Here is a 26,128-nt window from a genome sequence, read left to right as displayed (position 1 = left end):
GTAGGAAGTACACTAGGAGGAGGTCGGATAATTGAGAGGCCGGATTACTGAGGGCTGGATTAGAGAGAGTCTACAGAGTGTCCCAAACGTCTCCATACTTAGGAAATGTTAGTTGAAAATAGACATGTCATATATTGTTGCCGGATGTGTGTCAGAATTGATTAGATCACATTTACCTATGTCTGACTTTAGAACAAGAAGAAAGAGCTCTACTGCTGAGCCATAAAAGCTTCATGGGAAATATGTCATGTTGTGACAAAGAAATACGTTGCTGCTACGAATTGACTTCATCCTTGATGCTTAATTTTTACTGATTAACAATAACTTCTTTACTGTGTTAATATTATTAAAATACCTGGCTGACTGTCTCGAGGTGGTGCCCCTCATTGTCCGACAATGTCACCAGGACATTACCTCGAAACTCGCCAGTCAGGTATTTTTATAATATTAACACAGTAAAGACATTACTGTTACTCAGTGATTATACAATGTTAAAAGAGTGTACTAAACAATGAAGAAGCTTAACTTTTGACCGTGTTCATCGTGTGTTGTTCATGCTACAGGAGAGTGACAATTTTCCGTGTCAAAGGGTGTATATGTGAGGACTAAATGTTTATTTCTCATTACAGATGGTGGTGGTAATGAAATATATGACAGTACACAAAGTTGTAGATTACGTTGTCAAGGTAACAACTCTGAAGTCATCCAAACAACAGCCACAACAGTTGAGACGCCCATCTATGCAGAATGTGAATGTCACCCAGGGTGTCTGCAGACTATGACATGTTGTTCTGATTTTGCTTCATACTGCATGCCGGGTATGAAATACATTTTTTGACAATAAGGCTTTAATTCTAGTAGAGAAATCAGTCAGCGTCTGCCATTATTTTGGCTAAAGTATTGTGAGATACCCTAGTATTATTTCCAGTTTTTTTCTGATGTTATTGAAGAATTGTGTTCTTTTCAGAAAAATGTAATTATTTTTAATATTTCTTGTAACTTCTTAAATATTCTTTGATGGGTAATAATAATAATGGGATAAATCCAGCAAAGCATTATTTTCTGTTAGTAATTTCTCTAAAAGTAACTTACTTTGTTTTGAATTTCATGCGTATAATACATTCTTAATTAAAACAGCGTATATATTAAACAATAAACTAAGTGTCCTTAACTGTATGCCCAGATCACATATATAACAGATTGCTCATCCCTATGTTAAAATCGGTAGCACTTTGAAGAGAACAACTGCCAGGATCGCCACCTGTCCACTGTAAACAAACACAAGATGGCAGTACAGTCGCTAATGCAATTCAAATGGAAGTTATGACCTGACTCCTTATGTAACAACTAGATGGCAGCATAGTACCTGATAAAAGTTGTTACCGTCAAAGCCTATAACGCCAAGCAATCTAGGTATATATGATCTAGGGTGTAAGTGAATACATCGGGTTCTGTCCGTCTATCTTTGTATATATACCGGTAGATTTGTTTTTAGTTTAAATTTTAAGACATTCCTCTGTTTCTTTTGTTAAGTTTTTAGTTAATAGATTGTGTGTTACATAAAATTAAAATAACATTGTGAACTTAAAATTTATTAGAAATCTCTTGGTTTAAAAATGTTATATATACGAGGGCTATTTTTAAAGTAAGGACTGTTTTGCAATAAAACATGAATTACGAAATATTTTAGGCACTTTATTTTTTCTCAGATGCTACTTTTTATGTAGTTGCCATTGTCATTGAAATGTTTGTCATTGTGTTGGACAAGTTTCTATAGATCCTCCTCATAGAAGTCCGCCATATGAGACAACAGCCATTCCTGGACCTCTGTTTTCACTTCATCGTCAGTTTGAAATACGGTACTTGTCAGTAAGGAACCTCTTCAGATGGAGGAAGACGTGATAGTCTGTCGTTGCCAGGCATGAACTGTATGAGATGTTATTCACTTGCATTCGATGGGAGTCCAGACCTGTCACTGATAGGCTACCACGTCTTCCTTCATCTGAAGAGGTTCCTCGCTGGCAAGCATTTCAATACCGACTGCTGAGCAGTCCAGGAATTGTTGTCATCTCAGACAGTGGACTTCTATGAGAAGGGTCTACAGGAATATGTCTCACATTATGACCTATGAGGAGTGCCTACAGAAACTACTCTCACGCTATGACAAAAATTTCAACGACAATGGCAACTACATAGAAAAGTAGCTAACAGTAGGGGAGAGTTGGGTAGTATCGGACATCGGGTAATATCGGACAGTGAGTTTCTTTCATCTACCACACGATGATAGTACCTGATTGACATGGTTACGTTTCTGTGATGTCGCATAGAGAAACGTAACCATGTCATTCAGGTACTACCATATGTTGGTAGATGAAAGAAACGCACTGTCCGATACTACCCGATGTCCAATACTACCCGACTCTCCCCTATGTAGCATCTGAGAAAAAATAAGGTACCCAAAATGTTTCGTAGTTCGCGTTTTTTGCAAAGTGGTCGTTACTTTAAAAATAGTTCTCGTATATTCGTCTTCATCTTGGCTTGTACAAACTTGGCCTATCGAAAAATCAGTCTATTCTCCTCTATCAACAGGCATTGTCCTCAATCTTTAACATTCACTTTTCAAATCTCTTTTGCAGACTATCAATCCATCTTTCCCTGATTCTGCCTCTCCTGCTGGGTTTCCTTTACAAACCTTGCCCCTCTGGCTTTCGTATGTGCCCAGCCACCTATGTCTATTACCGTATGTTTAACCTGATTAACAATATCTGGTTTATTGCTGAATACAAGTGCATAAATTTTGAAGTGAATACATAGAGAAATAAAATAAATGCTCAGGTAACATTTCACAGATAAGATATTGATGCTTCCCTTTATTAACATTTAACGAACAAACGGTATTTGCTTCGGATGACATTGAACAATATTAAATAATTTTAGTTTTAAAACTAACGAGTGATTTTACATCGTGCTCAACATAAACAAATCACCAAGGTATGTGAAGCAATAGCCATGTGTTCAAATTCCGTGTCAATGGTATGAATGTTCATCTAGGTTGAGGACCAGACTTTTTATGATCCAGCAGGGGACATGGGCAATTTCAAGAAAAACCACAAACGCTTACCTAGTCACTCTCCGTTGACATGTTGCAGACAATTCATGTAACAGTAGATACAACGATAGAACTTTGCACACTAATTTTGTAGAGTATCTTAACTTTTTTAATTAAATGCATAACTACACGTAACTCCTATACATAATTCAATTCAATTTCAGTACTGGTGCATGAATGCAAGTTTTTTACATAATATTGTACACACTGAATTCTAACACACATATTTTACAAGTACTTGTCTGAAGAATATATCTTTTTAAGGATCTGTTCATTCTCATACAGCTTCACACTAAGTTCTTCACATGAGAAATCGAAGTTTGTTTTCACTTGTAACTAAGCTTTAACTGTTTCAACTTTCATTCTTGACTTTTCATCAGTCCAGATTGAGTTCATTGTGGAGAAAAGTCTTTCAACTGATGAATTACTGCCTGGAAGACACCTGATTAATAACACTATTTTGAGAAGATTTTCAAATAGAATGGATTTTTTTTTTTAACTGTTGAAAAACATCATACCACTTTTCACCTGTTGGTTTGTCACAAAATTCCTCATTTTTTTAACTACTTAAAAATGGACGCTGCAGCAGTTCTAACGCTTTCGCGCAACCCGAATGTTAAGATGACGAAAGACAAAGATGATATGTTCTTCTCAAAGAGTGCAGAATATCTCATACTTTGCTCACTGGTTCTTTTGTCTCATACTAAGTACCTTTCAGAAATGTGCATGAATCACAGCAGTTCCATCACGATACTTAAATATTTATGTGTAAAATGTTATTGAAACAAAACCAAAGCTTCTGGAGACAAAATTAATTTCCGGGGACCAAAGCGGGGACATTTGCTCCCCGGGGACAGCAACTCAAAACTGGGGACTGTCCCCAGAAATCGGGGACGTCTGGTCAGCCTATGTTCATCTGTTTATATATATTTAGTTATGGGTTCGGCTGATTTACTTATACCATATTATAAGGGTCTCACCACTTGTTTGTGTAGTAGGAAAACCTCGAAAGAAGCCTAGAGGCTGAATGAATAAGGAAAATCCTTCATAAAAAATAACACGAATACTAATCTAAAGTTTATTGTTTCTTTGCTTTGTAGGTTCTACAGTACAAAGATTTATTATATAGTACATTTTCAATGTGTTTCTTTGTTTCTTGTCCACACCTGTGGAGTGACGGCTAGCCCATCTGGCCGTGAAATCAGATGGCCCGGGTTCGATTCCCAGTTGGGGCAAGTTACCTGGTTGAGGTTTTTTCCGGGGTTTTCCCTCAACCCAATATGAGCAAATGCTGGGTAACTATCGGTGCTGGACCCCGGACTCATTTCACCGGCATTATCACCTTCATCTCATTCATCCATTAAATAACATGAGATGTTGATAAAGCGTCGTAAAATAACCTAATAACCAACCTTCTTTGTTTGTTTTATTTCAGAGTCTCCACCAGAAGATGTTCCAGTGCAAACAAGAGTAACAAAATCTACAATAACAAACCGTTCCTTTCACCCTCCTCCACCTCTTCCTCCATTACCACCGATCCCATCATCAGAAGTGACAATGTCACTGTCTCCTAATGCTACACAAACGCCTCTTATTATACCATCTTCTTCCCAGACAACTAAGGTAATGGAGAACACAGAATTGCCAACCATTCGTTATAAACCAGTCCGAACAAACTGGACACAAGATGATGTTGAGGAAACGTTGAGTCCACCAGTAACAGAGGGACCAAGTAAACGCATACCTATTCCAACAGAGCCTACACCCTTAATTCTTCAACCACCCACAGCTATAATTTTACCAAAGAAACAAAGCCTTAAGACTGAAATACCATTTACAAATTTGACAACAATGACTACACGGATTGTGAAAGCAATAACAACTGTGATCCCTTTCAATTCGACTGTAGTCTCATCAACTACCACTAAAACTCCCACGACAAAATTCATACCAACTCTTAATAAGAAAACGTCTGCCACAACACTGCCACAAACAACTGTTAAAATAATAACCACTGTTCCTACAAAAATAACATTACCAGCTGTTCCCACTCGCAGATACATAAATGTGACTTCTACAACACAACAGTCCATTCCCACACCCCAGCTGCGAGACCTTTTTACAACAGTGAAAACTATAACGTACAGACCAAAAAAAATTTTCCCTTTATCACCATCTCCACCACTCTCCAGACCTACTCTCCTCACAAAAACACCTATTGTCTTTCTGCAGACCACTACTATGAAACAAATCCAGGATGATATAGATGAAAAACTACCGCAAGGAACAACCAAATATCCATCCATTAGACCTACAAGAGGTAAATATATCATTATTAACTGTTGCTGACACTACTACTAATAACGGTATTACCAACAGAACTGTGTTGCTGCAAGATACTGATTTTGAGATTTTCACAGAAATAAAGTCCATCTCTGTACAATGATTCTCCTATTTATTGGATGGCTTTTGCTTATATTCAGTATCTATGTGGTAGTTTATCCGGGAATTATACACATGAATATACAGTAAAATCCTGTTTTGTTGTTCCCATTTTTAAGGAATTCCCGTTTTTAAGGAATAATCTGTTACGTCCCAGCCAAATTACCATAAGAATAATGTAATTAATTCCCGCTTTTAAGGAAAATCCTGCTTTTAAGAAATACTAAACTTTTCAAATGGATTTTGTGATAATGACGCCCAAATACCGACTCGACATTCAATAATAAATAGTACTGACATATTCAATAGCGCATCTCAATCAATAGTAATGTGGTGTCACGTAGCTGCATTATTCTTTATGGTCTTGCTTTGTGTTGCTTTCAAAGAGTGGTTGCTTTGTTCTCGCGAGTTGTTTGAATTCTGTTTCCATGTTTCTTTGTTAGTTTAAGCTGCTAATGCACCGTTATAATGGCGACTAAACAGAAGACATTAACTAACAGACAGAAAGTAAAAATAATAAGAGATGTCGAGGCTAATCCTCAAATAACACTATCGCATATGGCAAGAAAGCATGGTTTGCCAACTACTTCATTATGGGGAATAATGAAGAAGAAAAAGAAATTTTCAATGCCGAGTTTCAGTGTGGTTCAGGTTCAACCAGACGGAAAAACATTCATGCCTCACCATTTGAAGAGTTAGAAAATATTACAGTAACATTTATTGTAAATAATAATTTTAGGCCCAATTAAAAGATTATAAAGTTTGGTATATAACACACATACTAGTTATTTTAGCCTTGTCTTCCCACTTTATGTAAACACGCTTTCAAGGAAAACACCTGTTAAAGGAAAAGAAAAGTAATGCCTCAGGGATTCTTTAAAGAGGGGTTCTACTGTAATAATTTTTAGTGTTTATTGAAAATAAAAAAAAAAACACAAAATGGTGATAAAATGAAAATAGAATGACATGATGCTTCGAAATTAGATGTACCATAGCAAAATAGTCCTGAGTTGATGGGGGGTAACATACACCAAAAGGCCACCGGCGTGGCTCAGTTGGTTAAAGCATTTGCCTGCCGGTCTGAAGTTGCGCTTGGGCTGATTACCTGGTTGGGTTTTTTCCAATGTTTTCCCCAACCATAAGGTTAATGCCAGGTAATCTGTGGCGAATCCTCGGCCTCATCTCGCCAAATACCATCTCGCTATCACCAATCTCATTGACGCTAAATAACCTCGTAGCTGATACAGCATCGTTAAATAACCAACTAAAAAAAATACACCAAAAGTGTGGAAATGCGCGAAAAGGAAATATATCTAAGTAGAGCAGTAAAATGGAGATTCGAAAAAGGAGAGTGATTCTTATCCAAGATAAAATTCTACAATATAACTACATGTCGATTGCTGAGAACCAGACTGTTCTAAGTCCAACTTTTTATAAGAACGAAATTTGAATTTTATTGTGTTCCAGTTCTTGTCTGCATATATGAATCAAACAAAATTATAAATATTCCTCTCCATAAGGTTGCTATGAAGCTATTCCGAATTGTTTCATGAAGTTGTGAATATCAAGAGCTTAAAATAGCTCTCCTGAAAAAAAGAAAATAGTGAAATGGACTTGGAACAGTCTTGTTCTCGGTCATCGATATGAAGAATAAAGAATTTGGATTCCCGATAGCTCTGAATCAGTCACATGAAACGTCTTCAGCCCATCTACTTGTAGGGTAAGTTATTTGTAAATTTATTATTCTCGCCTATTTAGTGATTGATAATTCTTATGATCCCCATAAATATATCAAATAATGTCTCCGAATCTTCACTGTCAACAGTCTTAATAAACCCATTCACAAGACTTTGTAGAAGATGGCGGAAAACGGATTAAAAACATCATTCTTTATATTTGGTAGTTATATCTGGCTAGTCTCGTTATTTCCGTTTTCACTCATGCAGCAACACTCCCTCTGGCCAGCTTCAGAAGTTCTGATCATTCTACTTAACCTCCCCTTTCTTGCACCATGTCATTCTGGACGAACAGGGTTTTATTTGACGGTTTTTTTAATTACAGACACTAATCAGCATTGATGAATTGATATAATGGTATGTGCGATAATGAAAAAATTGTGGAATAGAAAAGGCAGACGAAACTGAAAGACCAAATAACCTGTCCTAGAGACACTGTATCTATGAGAAATGCCATAGGATATCCCAGAGTCCGACAACTGGCCCATTTCATCAGTATTATCTCTCAGTGGCTAGTGATCTGCAGTTATTTGGATCTTGGATTTGAATTCTGTATAAATCATGTATGTGCGACCATGTTCAGTGTTATATTCCCTGTGAAGTCTCAATAGGCGGCCCATATGCTGACTTGATGACCTGTCTATTATCAGGCTGAAAAAGTTCGAAATATAATGGATCAGCGTGAGTTTGAAAGTGTTGCGAAAATTCTATGAATATACAAATATATTGGTCCTCAACATTTATCTCTTTTTATACGTGGGTGTTAAAAATAGGGTCTAATACTTTAAGAGGTAGTAGAACTCATCAAAAGAAGTAAAAAAGTTTGATAAACATGTATCCTGAAATTAATTTATTCCGAGATATTAGAATTGTCGAAGTCAGATGCGACATTATTATGTACATTTGAAAGAAAGATTCTTAGGCAAATCTTTGGACCAGTTAGAGAAAACGGAACATAGAGAAGAAGATATAATTTCGAACTGTACAGATTATATAATGAGCCGGACATTGTTAAATTCATAAAAATAAGAAGATTGGATTGGGCCAGGCATGTTGTGAGAATGCAAGATGATAGAGTTGCGAAGAGAGTTTCTAAATTTATTCCAATGGAAAGAAGGAAGGTTGGGAGACCGAGATTGAGATGGGAAGACTGTGTGATGGATGACATCAAGACTTTGGGTGTTAGAAATTGGAGAAGTTTGGCATTGGATAGGAGGAATGGCGAAAACTTCTGAAGAAGGCCAGAGCCCATGAAGGGCTGTCGTGCCATTGATGATGATGATGAGATATTAGAACTTACTTGCTCCATGTGACTTCCATTCATCATAATACATCCTTCTGCTCGAGGTCCTAGGAACCACGCATGCGCGGCTCCTTTGAAAGGGCACAGGATCACGCACCCTCCCTTCCTGCCCAGCCATTAATTTAGAAGTAAATATTTTGTATTTAATGTTATTAACCCTTTGATGCACGCATTTGGGAAGGAAATACAAAATTGTGTTTGCAATGAAATTAAACTTTTATTTGTCTAAGAGAAGTGCCTCAAATTTTAAAAACTTTAAAAACTTCCATTTTTTACACAGAAAATGGGTGGTTTCATGGTAAAACCACTATGCAATACTGCAGAACGCAATGTCTTCAGACTTAATGCGAATGATACAAAAGGAAACAGTTTCTGGTTTCATTAAGGCAAGGTGCCACTTCACATGTGTTGCGTGGTAATTAGAAAGGAAAAGAATGGAACTTCTATCCTTCCACTTGAGCCAGGACACTCCAGCATGTGACGTACAGCTATCACTCTCACCACGTTTCATGTCGCGGTCTCTTTTTTCGTCGTGTGGTAAACCAATACACCCATGTCTAACTGTACCACATGCATAGATATTTTGCTCCCTTAGAGAGATCATCAGATTCAAACTTGTGAAAAATTTGCCAAAAACACTTTGTGATTGTCACCAACCATCTCTTCCTTGTAGCCATGATGAATAAGCTGACACAAAAATGGAACATTTTGTTGGATATGGTAAGCATAACTACCCTGTTTGCATAGTGGTTACGTTTTGAAACCACCACATTATTTATATATTGATGCTACATGTGTCGAAGAAATTACAATCTTGATACTGAAATATGTTCTAAAAGACCGAAAGACAAATAATACTAAATAGAAACTTACGTAACTGTGATATTTTAGCATACAAGTGAAATAAAAACATGTAGCGAGTCTTCCACACCCCAACTATACACAACAACATCGGTCATCTTAGTGGAGCAACACAAATATAGGGAAAATAAAATTCTTCTACAGTTACTAGGGATCAATGAACGCAGCGCAGTAGTTTTGAAATAAAAATCACACTGTAAGTAGGCTGGAAACACAAATTTAGAAGGTGGTTATGTACTGTAACCACTGCGCTTCAAAGGGTTAAATTAGAATTTCCTTACTCGATAAGATTTTTCTTTTCAAGTTACTTTCTACTTTGCTTCAATCTAATATCACACTCTATAGAGATTCAGTGGTCAGGAGCGTTAGTACCCAGTGTTCACGCTGCTAGTATAATAGAGATAGCCCTACCCTCCTGTTATTTAACCGTTGGGGATGTTGTCAGAAAAATACATTCGTCCTTAAAGTGGATGCAGGGTCACTGGCTGGCTGTGAGCGAGGTGGGTGACATTGGTTGGAGGGTGAAAATTTACAACCTTGTTGATCTGGAGGGTGATAAACTGTCTCACTTCAACTGAGAGAAAATTTATAACTGAGAAAGAGATTAGTTGAGTTCGTACTTTTGGTCTGTGTGGCAGTGTGTGACCAGCTTTAATTTACAATATGAAAATAAATATATTACATTAGGAAATTGCTGGTCACTAAAGTTAAGAAGTGTATTTTATATTATTTTGGTTCTTAAATGAGTGCCGTGTGTATAACTTGCGATTTTATATTGTATGATTAGTTAATTTTATAATGAATGGAATTCAGTATTTACAATAGAAATATTTAACACACGTGGACGGAATTGCTGCGTAAGAACAACAGTCAAAAGTGAGCGTTGTTTTTCAACCCTTAATCGTATTAAAATATTTTTAAGAAATTCAATGGGAAATGAAAGAGTGAATGCATTAGCTGTGCTCTCTCTGGAGAACAAAGTGATTCGTGACATTTCTAAATTCAACAAGAAGGTTGTTGAAGAATTTGCTATAGCTAAAGAAAGGCGAGTTCATCTGATATACGAGCATTAAGTTTTCAGGTACGTGTATTAGGATATTTTTGTTTTATTTTCTGCTTAGACAATCTATTGCATAGGGTTTATTCACTTATGTGTTTTTTACGACTCAATATTATGCGACCCTCCAATTTCACTCTTCACGAGCCGCCACTGGAACCACGCAACCATTCAAACACCCCTGGTTGGTCTCGAATGTGCTGACGGGCATTGAAGACACACTCCTGTATTGGTTGAAAGTCTTCAATGGGTGATGCATACACTGAGGTCTTTAAGTGTTCCCATAACCAAAGTCCAAGGGATTGAAATCTGGGGAACGAGCTGGCCATTGTACAGGACCTCCCCTGCCAATCCATCGATGATAAAATACCCGTGTTAGATGTCATCTGACTCTGTTATGGAAATGAACAGGTGCTCCATCATACTTAAACCACATTTGTAGTGTTTGATAGTGCAGCACTTCCTCCTGCAAGAAAGGCAATTGGTTTGCTAAGAAACGCCGATACTGAGAATCAGTTATTCTTCAGGATAGAACGTGTGGACCTATTAACCTGTCACCAAAACACGAATTTTAAAGTACTTTTTTCTTAAAAACTATTAATTTTAGGACTCACGTTTGTTGGACTTTTTTCTTGTGATGCGTACTACCACTTCTCAAAATATTGGACCCTTTTTTGACACTCTGTATTTATATTCATGCTGAGTGTAATAAAACTGGAATTGGAAACAGTACCAGTATTTCTGTTTTATTTTTTTTATACTACTACATCTTTTGTGTACACAGCACAAGCATGGAGAGATGCAAGAAGAAAAAAAAGTCCAAGAGAGAAAGAGCTGCTGTCAATGTCAGGAATTATCGGAATATTGGTAGCAGTGACATTAACTCTTGCTGCCATAGGAATAGCTGCCTACTTTGTAGTGAGAAACAGGTAATTTTTCTGTAATGTGTAAATTCATTTGTACTACTTCCCTGTTGTACTAAATTATGTATATTCTTTAATACCGGTAGCCATTTTTATTCCCAATATTTTATTAATCAGTTTTGAAGATATATAATAGTTTTCATATATAGTTTGCTAGGTGGAATAAAATATAATTATATTATTTTTCCGTACTTGAATAAAAATATTAATAATGTTAATTGGCAACGGATTTACAGAACAGTTGAAACATCTAGCCTTTGATCAACTGTTGAAATCCAAGAGCCAGAAACTCCATCAGGAAATACAATAATGCTTAAGATGGATACATTCGTGTATCACAACATTACGATTGTATAAAAATACCTAGAGCACAATCAATGGTACTGTATTATGCATAATAATGTTCCGAACTGAGTGGATGAATTATTTAGGGATTGAAACCTAGAATATTTCTCTGCTTACCACCAATTGGATCAGCCACATGATATTGTAATAGTTTCATCATCCTTGGAGCTATAAGATCTATTATGAGTTTAATCCAGAAAGTATTCCTTTAACTTTTTCCAATTTTTGTATCTGATTCTCTTGCTCGGATAGCATCTCTTGAGTTCACCACTGTGGAGTAATGGTTAGCATGCCTGACCATGAAACGAGCAGGTCTGGGTTCAAATCTTCGCTGGGACAAGTTACCTGGTTGAGGTTTTTCCGAGATTTCCCCTGAACTCATTAAGAGCAAATGCTGGGTAAATTTCGGTGCTGGACCCTGGACTCATTTCACTGGCATTATCACCTTCATATCATTCAGATGCTAGACAACCACAGCAGTTGATAAAGCGTCGTAAGATAAACCACTAAAACACCTCTTGAATCCGAAAATAGTACTGTACCATGTTGTTACACTAGTATAGTCAATGAGATATGTTTTAATGATATTTGTATAGAAATTCTCTCAGGCTGTGTAAATTTGTGGTATTTATTCCAGTGCTCTTGTAAAGAATAATTTATATATTCCACCTCCTTCAGCTTCTTCGTCATTTTTGGGAGGAAGCCATCTGTTTTAATGTTTACCGGTATTGATATTTTGTACGTAAGTTTGTAGTAATGTAATGGTTCCTTGGTTAAATTTTTATTACAATTCATACAAGAATTAACCATAATGTTTTCAGTTGAATATAATACTCATCACTAATCTTCTTTTCTTTTTGATTCGAAACTTCCAGATTTTTTATGTACTGACTTTTTGGTTTAATCCATTTTGTGCTTTCAAAATATTTACAGTGCTTTTGTATGTCTCCATAATTTTTTGTGTGACACATAATGAAATGGGGTAATTGCAATACAAAATACTCTAGTTCAATTTCGTGAGATACGGTACGTCTTTCTTTGCAGAAATTTGACAGTGTTTTAAAGTTATTTCTGCAATCTGTAAAAACAATGAAGTACCTAAGTGAAAGTAACAGTGGAGTGCTATAATGTTATGTAAATCTGCTAGGTATCCAAATGTTCGCAAAATGCACCTGCCCTGGAGTTGGGTTGAAGAGGACATGCATTTATCGAAATCTTATCGTAATATTTTCATTCCACAGTAAGAACTATGAAAAAGTGTGAACTTACACATAAGAAAAATATTAAAATTTAAACTAATCTCTTCTAGTCATGTTTAATACAAAATGACTCAAAATATATAACAAATAGAGACCTAAAATTGTAAATAAAGCTATAAAATGGCGAGCTTAAACTTTAAATATAACCAGGCAGCAAAACTTAGTGTCCGTTGGGAGAGAGGCAGATGGTTTCAGGTTAACTGTGTTCTAAGGTCCCTCTACCATGTACATTAGAAGGTGACATGGGTCATGCCCCACTGAACTACTGTGCCTTAGTTTTTCCTAAGACGGCATCACCACAGTTGTTTGCTGTTTTCTTACTTTGTGTTGCAGTTGACGAGTAACTCATATCATGGACCACAGAATTTCGCATTAATTTCGAAAAAATCGTGATACAAATATATTTCGTGTTTTATTGCTAATTAGTTGTAAGATTATCGCAATAATTTCATATAAATTGGAAGGGGTTTTTACGTGAAAAAATAACGCTATATTACGTATTAGGCGTCAAAATAATGATAAAAAAGTTTCATACATCAATTTATTCCTCATCAACACTGAGAAGAAACCTTATTTGTATTATGTGACATCTGCTGTTTTTGTTTGTGGAATGAAAGCATAGCAGAAGTCACAATATTTTCTTTCATTCTGCACCTACGGTCACTAACAATTAAATTACGGTATACTTTGAGAAAAACCTTTCTGCATCAACAGATGCACAAGGAACCCAGACACATTTCAACACAGCATATGTAAATTCAGGGTAATTGAACATGACAGCTCGTCAACTTTAACATTGGAAGTGTTGGTTGATTGTTTCATAACTATTTCTTTCAAAGCAAGTAATGCTACTTACTTACTTACTGGCTTTTAAGGAACCCCACCATTGGTCCCTATTCTGAGCAAGATTAATCCAGTCTTTATCATCATATCCCACCTCCCTCAAATCCATTTTAATATTATCTTCCCATCTACATCTCGCAAGTAATGCTACACTGCAATCAATACGCTTTATATAGCTTTTATTGCTAATTCGAAAATCTATGGTCTCTGCCTATCCATCTCCACAGCTGACCATGACTACTCACGCGCAAGTAAACAAACCCGTACCTATAGTAAAGGAACAGGAAACCTGTTTCATTGGGCACGAAGTTTTACTGCCTGTATATAACAAATGAAGATCTCACTATCTGTAACTATATGCTTACATTAAAATATGTCTTTTGGAAATTTTCTTATTTATCGTGTTACAACGAAACTCACAAGGTCAACTGATGGCATGTTTAGAAATTATATCTATTGCTTTCAGTAGCATTAAAACTGCAGATTAGTGCATGTTGCTGGTTAGATTTTGTTTGGCTTTCAGTACCTACCTTCAGATAATATGATCAACTAAGAACGTCCCATTTTTCTGCTACTGTGACAATACTTGATGATGATGATGATGATGATGATGATGATGATGATATATTTGATGTCATTTTTATATCCAGTCGCCCTCAGTAGCGTAGTTGGTATAGCGCTGGCCTTCTATGTTCGAGGTTGCGGTTTGATCCCGGCCGAGGTAGATGGCATATTTGTGTTTAAATGCGTTAGGCTCATGTCAGTAGATTTACTGGCATGTAAAGAAATCCTGCAGGACAAAATTCCGGCACACCGGCGACGCTGATATAACCTCTGCAGTTGCGAGCATCATTAAATAAACCATATTTTTTTTTTTTACATCCATGTAATGTGGACCTCACAATTTTGTATCCGGTGCCACAATTACATTCATTACAGATATACCTTTTGTAGACACTCTTATAATTTAACTTTCGATCCCATTTAAATTGATCAGTATTCCCACCTTTGAAACCTAACAACTTAATTTAGATCATTCAAAATTTACACTTTTACAACTCTCTTCTTGATTTTCAGTTCACTTATATCGAACACACACTGTTTCTAATAATACTTGTTACTAAACCATACTATACCATTGTCCAAGATGTTCGTTATTATGTCTGTTTCTTGTGTACATTTCATTTTCAGATCTCACTAATTTTCTACATATTATACTTCGCTATCCTAGCTAGCCTCCCCCACCATACTCTTCACCTATTTTCATTATCTCTATCGTTTACTTAACTTCCTATTACACTTCTCCAATTCTCTAATTCATTCAAAATTGACACTTTTATCACTCCGTTCTTGATTTCCAGTTCACTTAGTCTACATCAAACACACACTGTTTCTACTAATACTTGTTACTAAAACATACTACACCGTCGTTATTATGTCTGTGTCTTGTGTACATTCTATTTTCAGATCACACTAATTTTCTACATATTATACTTCGCTATCCTAGCTAGCCTCCTCCACCATACCCCTCACCTATTTTCATTATCTCTGTCGTCTTACTTAACTTCGTATTACACTCCTCTAATTCATATTTTATTTTACTTACTATGTCCTTAGCCATCTCTGGACCAGAAACATCCACTTCACCCTTTTCTGTTATAAACTCGTCTTCCTTCTTCTTCTCTTCACTTCTCACCATTTCAGCCCTTGCACTCAGAAACAATTTCATTTCTCCTCTCGGCACTGACCTTCCTTCCCACTAATCTAGTTAAATCACTTCCAAAATCACTTGAATTTTTACTCGTATCACTAAACTTCATTGCATTTATGGTACTTAAGCCGCTCTTATCTGATTTCTTCACATATGTGTGACAATGCTTAATTATACTTTTGAGGTGAGCGAATCTGAAAGGAAGAAATCATTAACCCGATGACAAAATGGAAACTGAGAATGATGACCAGGCTTCGAGACTTTGGACCCGATACAATAAGTTTACTGTGCATGCACTATAGGTTGTTGACTCACTGTAGGTAGATAGAGATGTGTTGAGGTAACAACATTGCTATTTAGAGTAGAGTACAGTAGTATGGGGAAACACCCATATGTACATTCTGAAAGTAAATATACATTACACAATGGTAATGTTAAAAGAATGTGAAAAGCATTTATTCTCCTATCTTTTATAAGCATTTCTGTTTAATTATACACAGTGTTAATGGTGGAAATAAGCATGTAGCAATTTTAATTTTTTTCATTTATCCTATTGGTCGTCTTTAGGAAGTGCAGTTACAGTACCGAAATCCAATGTACTACAAGATACATTCTCAGTGTCTCAAACGTAAATATTTTTCTGTTATCTGCCAAAGTTTGTACTGTAAAAAGCTGCACTTTACGTTGCATGACGTGAAAGGAGCAAAACGAAAAAACCTAACATCATTGCAGTCTCTAAGAGACAGTCCTTTATTCTTGGGTGACTCTATGTCCACTAATTTGCTGTTTATGTTACACAATGTTCCATATCCGTTGTTTTTACATAAAATTGATTTCCACTTCTGTTTTACACGTTCAGTAACCGGTGTACTTTATGTCTCATTAATTCTCTGCATCATTTTCTAAATTAATTTGAGGGCTTCTGGCATCTCTTGCTCTGACTTTTCTAACCGTGTAATAGTTTCAGACACAGTTTGTATGAAAACCAAATTATTCATCAGAACCTTCAAATCCAGAGCGTTTTCCTTTGCGTATTTGTTGGCATCCATTCTACGGTACCCTCACCCACTGTACGCTTTACCACTATACTCAGTACGCCGTTATGCGGATTTCCCACTGAACTGCTCTATCGGGTCCGAAGTCTCGAAGCCTGATGATGACTATTAAAGTTAAATTTTTACGAGAGGAAAAAAGGGTTTGTAAATTTTTGCATGGAGCCCTTTCACAGAGGGACGTGTTTATTTTATGTGCTGTAAATGTACAACACAAAACTTCTGGCTTTACTCGTACTGGTACTTTTCTGCAGTAGGAAGAATTGTTAGATATATATGTCACCATTAGTCGGATTTACAATCTCGAACTTCACATTTAATGGAGAACAAAGAAATTATTTTACCACCAAGGACGATTGTGCTGGTTAAAAGTGAAATGAAAAAAGAAATTGGCTCAAAATAAGCACTTACCCCATTTCACTCTGTTTTAGATAACTGTAACTATTAATGATTGAATGTTTTTCATTCAAACAGGAGGCGTAAACGTATGCAGAGCTGTATGGCAGATGACTCAGATGTGAGATTTTTGACGTCTGATGAAGCATTAGATTTCAGTCTAGCTCGACCAATAGATTCTGGAGACGACGATTTGTGACTGTCACAACTAACACTTGCAAATGTGGACGATTCCTTTTGAAGTGTGTCGTGAAAAATGTGAACATATATAGATATTTCTATGACCAACCATAATAGTGTACATCATCAAAGCAAAGACCTGTGTGAAAATGGATATACTCCCTGTGCAGTACGGTTTATATAGTTTAGGACTCCAATTTTAACTTTCTTTTTCTTTATTAATTTTACTTCAGAGGACACTAATTTTATGCATTTTTGGTTGGATCGCATTTCTTGACAACAGAATCGCGAATAAAGTGTTTATTAATTCATCTCCTAATTTACTTACTTACAAATGGCTTTTAAGGAACCAAGAAGTTCATTACCGCTCTTACATAAGCCCACCATCGGTCCCTATCCTGAGCAAGATTAATCCAGTCCCTAGCATAATATCCCACCTCCATCAAATCTATGTTAATATTATCCTCCCATCTATGCCTTGGCCTCCCCAAAGGTCTTTTCCCCTCAGGTCTATATGCATTTCTAGATTCACTCATATGTGCTACATTCTCTGCCCATCATAAACGTCTGGATTTAATGTTCCTAATCATGTTATGTGAAGAATACAATGCGTGCAGTTCTGCGTTGTGTAACTTTATACAGTTTGTAGTTTACCAACTTTTGAGGGTGCCAATGTCTATTTTGAACAGGTCATTTCGAAGTTGGTATTTTTTTCTCACTTTCCAAAAAAGATTTTGATTTCGATTTTTTTCTGTGCTTTCCTTAGACATTTACCTATGAATCCTAAAAATTCCAGTGCGATTGATTGACTCTAATAGGAGCTACATAATAATATTTAACGGTGTGGCAAATAGCGTCCTCATCTGGTCACCACAACTGGCAATGAAGAACTAAAATGGCGAACGATTATACCTACCTAGTCTTTATAGAGCTAAAACTAGTTTCTGAGTCACTGCGAATGAAACAAATGCATGTTTTGCCTGGTGGAGTTTTGTATGCAGAGTGACAACTTCAGTTCTCCACGAAGCAAATCACTCGTTTATTTAACTCGCCTTAACTCGCAAACCTGAAATGATTTTGAGTAGCAGCCACTTTTAAAAATAATTTCCATTCTTTCTAAACATTTCTCTCGCTTTGACCCCACATCTAACGTAAGAAATAAAAAAGTTTGTCGCTTATCAAATTTTGAGGGTGTCAATGTCTATTTTGAACTGGTCACTTCGAAGTTCGTAATTTTTTTTCTCACTTTCCAAAAAAGAGTTTGATTCTGAATTTTTTCCTCTGCTTTTCTTAGATATTTAACTATGAATTCTAAAAAAAATACAGTGCGATTGATTGACTGTCATAGGAGCTACGACGACATGATAATGCTTAACAGTGCGGTAAAGATAATTCTCGTCTGCATGCTGCGAACGGCGACGACAGAACCAAAATGACGGACGATTATACCTAGTATCTATAGAGTCTTGGGAAGTGCATTAGACAATAGACAATAGACTGTGGCAGTATTATTTCGCCTTGTCTGTGATGAGGCGATAGTAGCGATCCTAGTGGTTAGCAACTATCTATGAATGCATATTCCCTACGTATTGAGCTTCGTATACTAGACTGTGGTAATACCAAGTTTATTCTAACCCACTCTATACTGGTGAAGATGGCGCTGATGAATGTGTGTTATTCCGAATCTCAGTGCTGAGCAATCTGATGGCATCACGGTGTTCCGAATTTCAACGATAATGTCACTGATGCTCCACTGTCACACTGGTTCCATCAGCTTGCAAAGGTGGTGGCAGTATCCATCAGCCTCCATCAGTGAATCTGATTGGTTCTTGTATAGGGCGAGAATTAGCAGACGAATGACATCGTCCACTGTTGTGTCATAGCGGCACAGTCTAGTATATACAGTCATGAAGCTTGAGTTGTGAGGGTACTAGGAACAAAAGACTGTGCAGGTACTATTTCGCATTGTCTGTGATGAGGCGATAGTAGCGATCCTAGTGGTTAGCAACTATCCATGGATGCATATTTACTACATATTGAGCTTCGTGACTGTATACAGGGTGTTTAACCCAGATTTTCCCACCGTCCTTTTTTAAGGACAGTTGCAGTGCCTTCGCATATTATGTCATTGTTGGTGTTAGGGACATTTTATAAGTTGTGCGATAATGTTGGTAGTATTTGTTAGCTTTAGAAAATATACGTTCCTTGTTTCAGTTTATTTCAACATCATTTAACCGATTTTTGAGAGTAACTAATGTGCTATTGTATTTTTATCACAAAACATTTTTGGGCTTATCTGGGTTAAAAAATACGGGGCATAATTTCAGGTATGTATTTCCCACATGTAGACAATCAAAATAGTTCATTACAACATGTGTCCGGAAATGCTTCATTTCCGAGTTATGGCCTTCACAACATTGAAATTCACCGGAACGTTTTTCTTTCCGCAGGTCGTTGTCATTACAGAAGATGTTCAAAATGTCCACCTCCTGCTTGAATACAGACCTCACATCGATGTCTCATTGACCTGCGAACACGATCCCAAACTCCAGGAGTATTGCGTATGTCCTCAGAACATGCCACAATTCGATTCCGAAGGGATTCCAAATCAGGCACCGGAGACGAATAAACCAATGATTTGAAATGGCCCCACAAGTAGAAATCGAGAGGGTTCAGATCAGGTGAGCGTGGAGGCCAAGCAATTGGGCCACCTCTACCTATCCATCGATCAGGAAACCTTCGATCCAAGTACCGGCGAGCCGTACGACTGAAGTGTGCAGGAGCGCCATCATGCAAGAAGTGAATGTGTTGACGATTGATCAGTGGAGTGTCTTCTAAAACATGAGGTATGGTGTTTGCCAGGAAGTTTGTGTACGCCTGCCCCATAAGTCTGTTTACAAGTACATGGGGTCTAACTAATCGATCACCAATGATACCGGCCCACATGTTGAGGGAGAACCGCACCTGGTGATGAGATGGAACAGTTGCACGTGGGTTTTCATACGTCCCTACATGCTGATTGTGGAAATTTGTTATGCCATCTCGTGTGAACTGTGCTTCATCTGTAAATAATACTAAGGCAGGAAAGTTCGGATTTACACCACACTGCTACAAGAACCACTGACAGAACCTAACTCGTGCAGGGTAATGTGCTGGTGACAGGGCCTTTACACGTTGCAAATGATAAGGATACAATTGATACTCTTTCAACAGTCTCCAGACAGTCGTATGAGGAACATTGACTTGCAACGCTACCCTTCTTGTGCTGATAGAAGGAGTCATGTTCACAGCCTCCAGAATCTCCTCCTGTACTTCTGGAGTTGTAGATCTTGGTCGTCCCCTTCCCAAACCAGGAGAGTTAAATTTTCCATACTCGCACAGACGGTAATGGAGACGTACAAATATCTTCCGATCTGGACATTGTCGCTGTGGGTACCTCTCCTGGTACAAACGACGAGCCAGCGCAGCATTGCCGTCCGCCTTACCGTACATGAAGTGTATCTCTGCCAGCTCTTGATTTGAATACATGTCGCACAGTCTAACGCCTACACAACACTCAATGTAACCTTCGCCTCGGAATGAACTGTCAGAGTGCCCTCTTAATGTCTCCTTTGACGGCAACGACCTGCGGAAAGAAAAACATTCCGGTGAATTTCAATGTTGTGAAGGCCATAACTCGGAAATAAAGCATTTTCTGACACATGTTGTGATGAACTATTTTGATTGTCTACATGTGGGAAATACATACCTGAAATTATGCCCCGTATTTTTTAAACACCCTATATACTAGACTGTGATAGCGGTGTGTTCTGCTTTGGTTCTGCTGTGTTGTTTGTAATGAACATAACGTAAAAAAAATATGTTAATGGCTTATGAGCGAATATGTCAACGGACCAGTTATTATTACTTGATCAAGAAATAAATTGTTGATGCTTTCTTTTTTTTGAACGAGATGACAATACGGAAATTTCGCAAAATCTTGCTAGCGTAGCATGCAGACAATAACTTGTACAGCTGCCACGATAGCCATTGAACCTTCCAGCAGTTTTGTTCCTATTTCGCTGCAGCGTGACGTCATTGATGTTCACCAGTCCGGTGAGATTCGGAATATGCTAGGGCAGCGGTCATCAGAACACTGCACTCTCGGGCTAGCGTCTCTTACCCGCAGGTCTCTTACAGCACTAGCACAGTCTAGTATATACAGTCACGAAGCTCAATACGTAGTAAATATGCAAACATTAGGTAGTTGCTCACCACTAGAATCGATAATATCGGCTCATTACAGGCAATGCAAAATAGTACCGGCACAGTCTATTGTTTCTAGCACCCTCAAAACTCAAGCTTCGTGACTATGGCACTAGTGTGCATTCGTGGCTGCTAGCGGGTATGCTTCCTCCTGCATGAGAGTGCATGTCACCATGCACTGCTTACCCGTAACCCATTTCAGCGGGTGCTGACGACCACTGCGCTAGGGTGTAGATTGCGCTGAACAGGGGCGGGGGTTCGATACCACAGTTGAGTGAGTCATGATACTTTGAGATGACGCTAATATCCGGACAGTCACTGGATGGCGCGTTCAAAAATATAGACGAGAAGAAGAAGAAGAAGAAGAAGAAGAAGAAGAAGAAGAAGAACCACAGTCTAATATGTATTAGACTGTGGAAGAACCACAATTGAAAGGAAGGGGAGGTCATCGGTCTGTCTCCGTGAAGTGCAGGCGTGTTCACTGTCATCGTTTATCATCCACAATTCATTCATGTGTTTTTTAAATAGTTAGTCACCGGTCGGTGCGGTACTTCGGTGCTATTTATTCAGTACATAACAGAATATAATTTTACATTAAAGAATTTAGCTGGCTACATGGGATCATTGAATTGAACCCGAGGCCAAGAAAGAGAACGAAGAAGAAGAAGAAGAAGAAGAAGAAGAGAAAGGAAGTGTTGCTGTTGGAAGGAAGTGCTGGCTGTGATAGGAAATGAATTTAAAGCGAAATGTAATTTATAAGAACGGTCACAAATCGTGGCTTGGAATGTTTACTTGTGAACGAAATTTGCAGTTTCTGTGTATTAATGCGCATAATATATCAAAGGATAGAACATTCTACGTTTCACCAAAACACTTTCATCAGGTTTATATCATACACACATATACTATATTGGGGTACGTCTGTTGATTTTTGTTTACTGTTATCGAAAACTGTATCAACTTACGAATGCATGTGGAAACGTATTCGTGATTTATGTAGTGATGATTTTAATCCTGAAACCATAGTTTTAGATTTTGAAGTTGCTGCAGTCAAAAGTGTTTCCTAACATAACCATTAAATGCTGCAGTTTTCATTTAGGCCAGCCGTACCGTATAGGAAGATACTCGACCTGGGACTTCCCTGTGAATATACCGATTCTAATTCCGAAGTAGGAAAGTTCCTGAAATATATGCTTGGTTTAAAATATGTACCTCCGTGCACAGTAGGGGATGCGTAGCATTGCTCCTAATCACAATCAGTTAACGAGATTCCTAGACTATGTACTTGGAAACTATGTAAGTGAAGATGCTAAATTCTCTCCTAAATTGTGGACCAGTGTACCAACAGATGAAATAAGAACAAATGGGGCGGAATAGTTCCATCATCATTTGAAACGACAATTTTACAAACCTCATCCATCTATCCATGAATTTACGGAAGTGTTAAAGCAATTGCAGGGTTAAACATATCATTCTTTCAACACAGTGCGTTATAACAGAAAAAACAAACAGACGTGACCAAGATAATCATCGTGTTGCAACTGAACTATGGAGGAAATATCAAAGTGGTGAATTATCAGTACTGGAGTACATTAAAAAATTGCACTTCGGTTCCAGCCTATCGTACTGTAGACAAACGACATACTGGGACTATCACTGGACGCTGTGCTTTAAAGGTAAGTTGTTGTACATGTATTAATTTTATTTAAGGATCTATTAATTTAGGGGCTTGAAATGTTTTGCGCATGTTCAATCCGTCGTTTTGCGGTAAAGAAAATGTAGAATTTTGCGGATTAGCAGTAGGCCTATCTATTTGCGTAAAAGCAAGCCGCCGGCATTTATAGGAGTTTATGGTTTTTTAGGTGTTTTAGGTCCTACAGAATTTTAACAGGGACATACTGTGTGTGTATGAAACGTAGAGACATCTTAATAACATACGTGTAGGACAGGGCTGGGCATCGGGAGCGGAACTAGACTCCAAACTGGGACGCTTAATATTCATCAGACACGGAATCAACGCTGCGCGGTGTTCGGCGGGGAAGAAAGGGGACGAAGAGAAATCATGTGGCTCCTCGTGAGAGAGTAGAATCCGCTTTTGCTGCCCAGCCCTGGTGTAGGACGTAGCAAACAAAATAGATACGGAACTATTAATCCGTTCCTTATTGATATAAATAGCTATTTGTGAATTAGCTTATTTGATCATTGTGCCCCCAAGAGAATCGTTCTATCTCCACCTATGAAAAGCAGCAAATTAAGATAATCGATTCCACACCTGTGGAGTAACGGTCGAATCCCGGTCGGAGCAAGTTACCCGGTTGAGGTTTTTTCCGTGGTTTTCCCTCAACCCAATACGAGCAAATGCTGGGTAACTTTCGGTGCTGGACCCCGGACTCATTTCACCGGCATTATCACTTTCATTTCATTCAGACGCTAAATAAAAAAAAAAAAAGATAATCGAAGATAATGTTACCCCTGTGCCTAAATTTCGCTCATTTATGTAAGTCATTTTTAAAATTTCAATTTTGTATCGTTTATATGTTTCTTTCCTGAGCTCAAGACATTAGTCACAGCTTAAAAGACCACTTGTATTATTGTATTGAGTGACGTTTATTATTTTTCTTGTGTAATATCGTGGTGAATACCAGCAACTCTAAGCATGATACTCAGGGTGTGAATTAAGATTTCTGATGGGGGGGGGGGATAGAATCCTAGATAGAGAATACCATACATAAAACTGTTATTATCCTCATTCGATACTGCTCAACGCTAGGTCTCACTGAGTTATTTGTCTTGATCATAATAATAATAATAATAATAATAATAATAATAATAATAATAATAATAATAATATCTATGAACAGGCTTAAGATAAGATGTGTAATTCCTAAGTTGGTGATTGTTTCAGCTTGTTGGTGATGATAATGCATCAATATAATTTTCTTTGCTTACTTTATACTTCATAAAGTACATATTCTCGTATTAAAACAATTATATTTTGTGAAGGGGGGCTAGAAGTTATCCCTGGCAGGGATGTTAATATGAATAAAATTTATGAGGAGGGATAACTTTCAAACAGGGAGGAAATCTCCCCATCCCTCCGTTAATTCGCACCCTGATGATAATAGTGATGTAGCTTTCACTTCATTTTGCATAGGCCATATAATCAATGAGAATTTATGCCTATACAGAGTGTTTCAGAATTCAACCGAAGAAATTTATCTGGTTATAGAGGGGTTGTAGACAAGCAATGTGATATAAGGAACCCAGGGTCTCCGACGGAAAAATATCTGAGTTATCAGTTATTAAAGTTGTTTTAATTTGAAACTCATATTTACTCCTTCAGGGAAGAATTAAGATTGTATTTTTGTACATGTTATTTTACTAACAATAAACAATAAACAACAACAATATTCAAGTATTAAAATTATATAGAGGTGTGGAACGGACTTTATTAGGGATTGCATAAAGCCCAAGAACTAATCAATCGCGTTTTGAAAATTTAGCATTCACAAAATCTATAAAATTGCCGGCAAGTAATGAGACAGCCACCGGCGTAGCTCGGTCGGTTAAGGCGCTTGCCTGCCGATCCGGAGTTGCGCATGGGCGCGGGTTCGATTCCTGCTTGGGCTAATTGCCTGGTTGGGTTTTTTCCGAGGTTTTCTCCAACCGTAAGGCAAATGTCAGATAATCTATGGCGAATCCTCAGCCTCATCCCGCCAAATATCATCTCGCTATCACCAATTCCATCGACGCTAAATAACCTCGTAGTTGATACAGCGTCGTTAAATAACGAAGTAAAATAAAAAGTAATGAGACAGCATGCCACTGCACTGCTTATTTACCTTCATTCGTTTTCGTTGTTTTACTTATTTTGGAATAAAGTTATTGACATGAGTCTCTGGTGTAACTGATAATGCGTCAGACTTCTGGCTAAAAGATGGTGTGTTCGAGTCTAACCATGGTAGTTTTTTTATATTCCAGTACCTCTTATTTTATTGATGAGATCTCCGAATTCTTTCTTTGTTGAACCACCGAAATACGTATTGTAGTATTTATTTATTATGCTTCCGACAAAGAGTACTGGGTGTTCATTTCAAAGTGTCATGACGTCACTGTTGGTGAGTCAGCGATTTGAAGTAGTTTCAGCTTTTATGTCAGAGAAGTTGCCTATTAATCAAGGCCTTCAATCTGAACTTGAGAACGTGTACGGTATAACTTGAATGTCGTTCAACAGATGGCGGTCTGTACGGTCTGTGTGCTACCATAACCTCTTTCGAACTGTGTTTTGCTCGGGCAAGTCGTACCCAGGGTATTTGTTATCATCGGTTGCGTATGGCAACATTCCACAACACAAATCAAATGCTCCGTGTCCATGTTGACCGTCCAAGTTAATGTCAACAAATACTGTACGTAAGTAATCGTCCCGACAGTAAGAAAAAAACTCACCTCAGTACGTGTTTCCAAACAGTTCACATTCCTGCCACTACAGGCGTTACCGCACGTATCGGTAAGTACTCTTCAGAATGAACGCTGTACTTGCTAGGCAACTTCTCTGGGACATAGGTAATACGCCTCTGCGGAAGTGTAGGAAGATTGAATTCTCTAGGCTCATCGGCTAGCCACATGACGACATACAGCGAGCCATGACACACTTTGAACTGAACAC

General features: G+C 37.6%; 1 protein-coding gene across 1 annotated transcript in view; it reads left to right on the top strand.

The window, feature by feature from the left end:
• Window positions 1-17,528, top strand: part of LOC138707748 (uncharacterized) — a 35,522-nt gene extending 17,994 nt beyond the window's left edge. The window contains exons 8-11 of the mRNA XM_069837612.1: window positions 630-818; window positions 4,545-5,429; window positions 11,293-11,437; window positions 17,116-17,528. Coding sequence (XP_069693713.1) covers window positions 630-818; window positions 4,545-5,429; window positions 11,293-11,437; window positions 17,116-17,236 — 1,340 coding nt within the window. The 3' untranslated portion in view covers window positions 17,237-17,528. The remainder of the gene's footprint in view (window positions 1-629; window positions 819-4,544; window positions 5,430-11,292; window positions 11,438-17,115) is intronic.
• Window positions 17,529-26,128: the final 8,600 nt, after the last annotated feature.

Source organism: Periplaneta americana, chromosome 10 (assembly GCF_040183065.1).
Source record: "Periplaneta americana isolate PAMFEO1 chromosome 10, P.americana_PAMFEO1_priV1, whole genome shotgun sequence".
NCBI classification, from domain to species: Eukaryota; Metazoa; Arthropoda; class Insecta; order Blattodea; family Blattidae; genus Periplaneta; species Periplaneta americana.
This window is presented reverse-complemented; position numbering and strand designations above follow the sequence as displayed.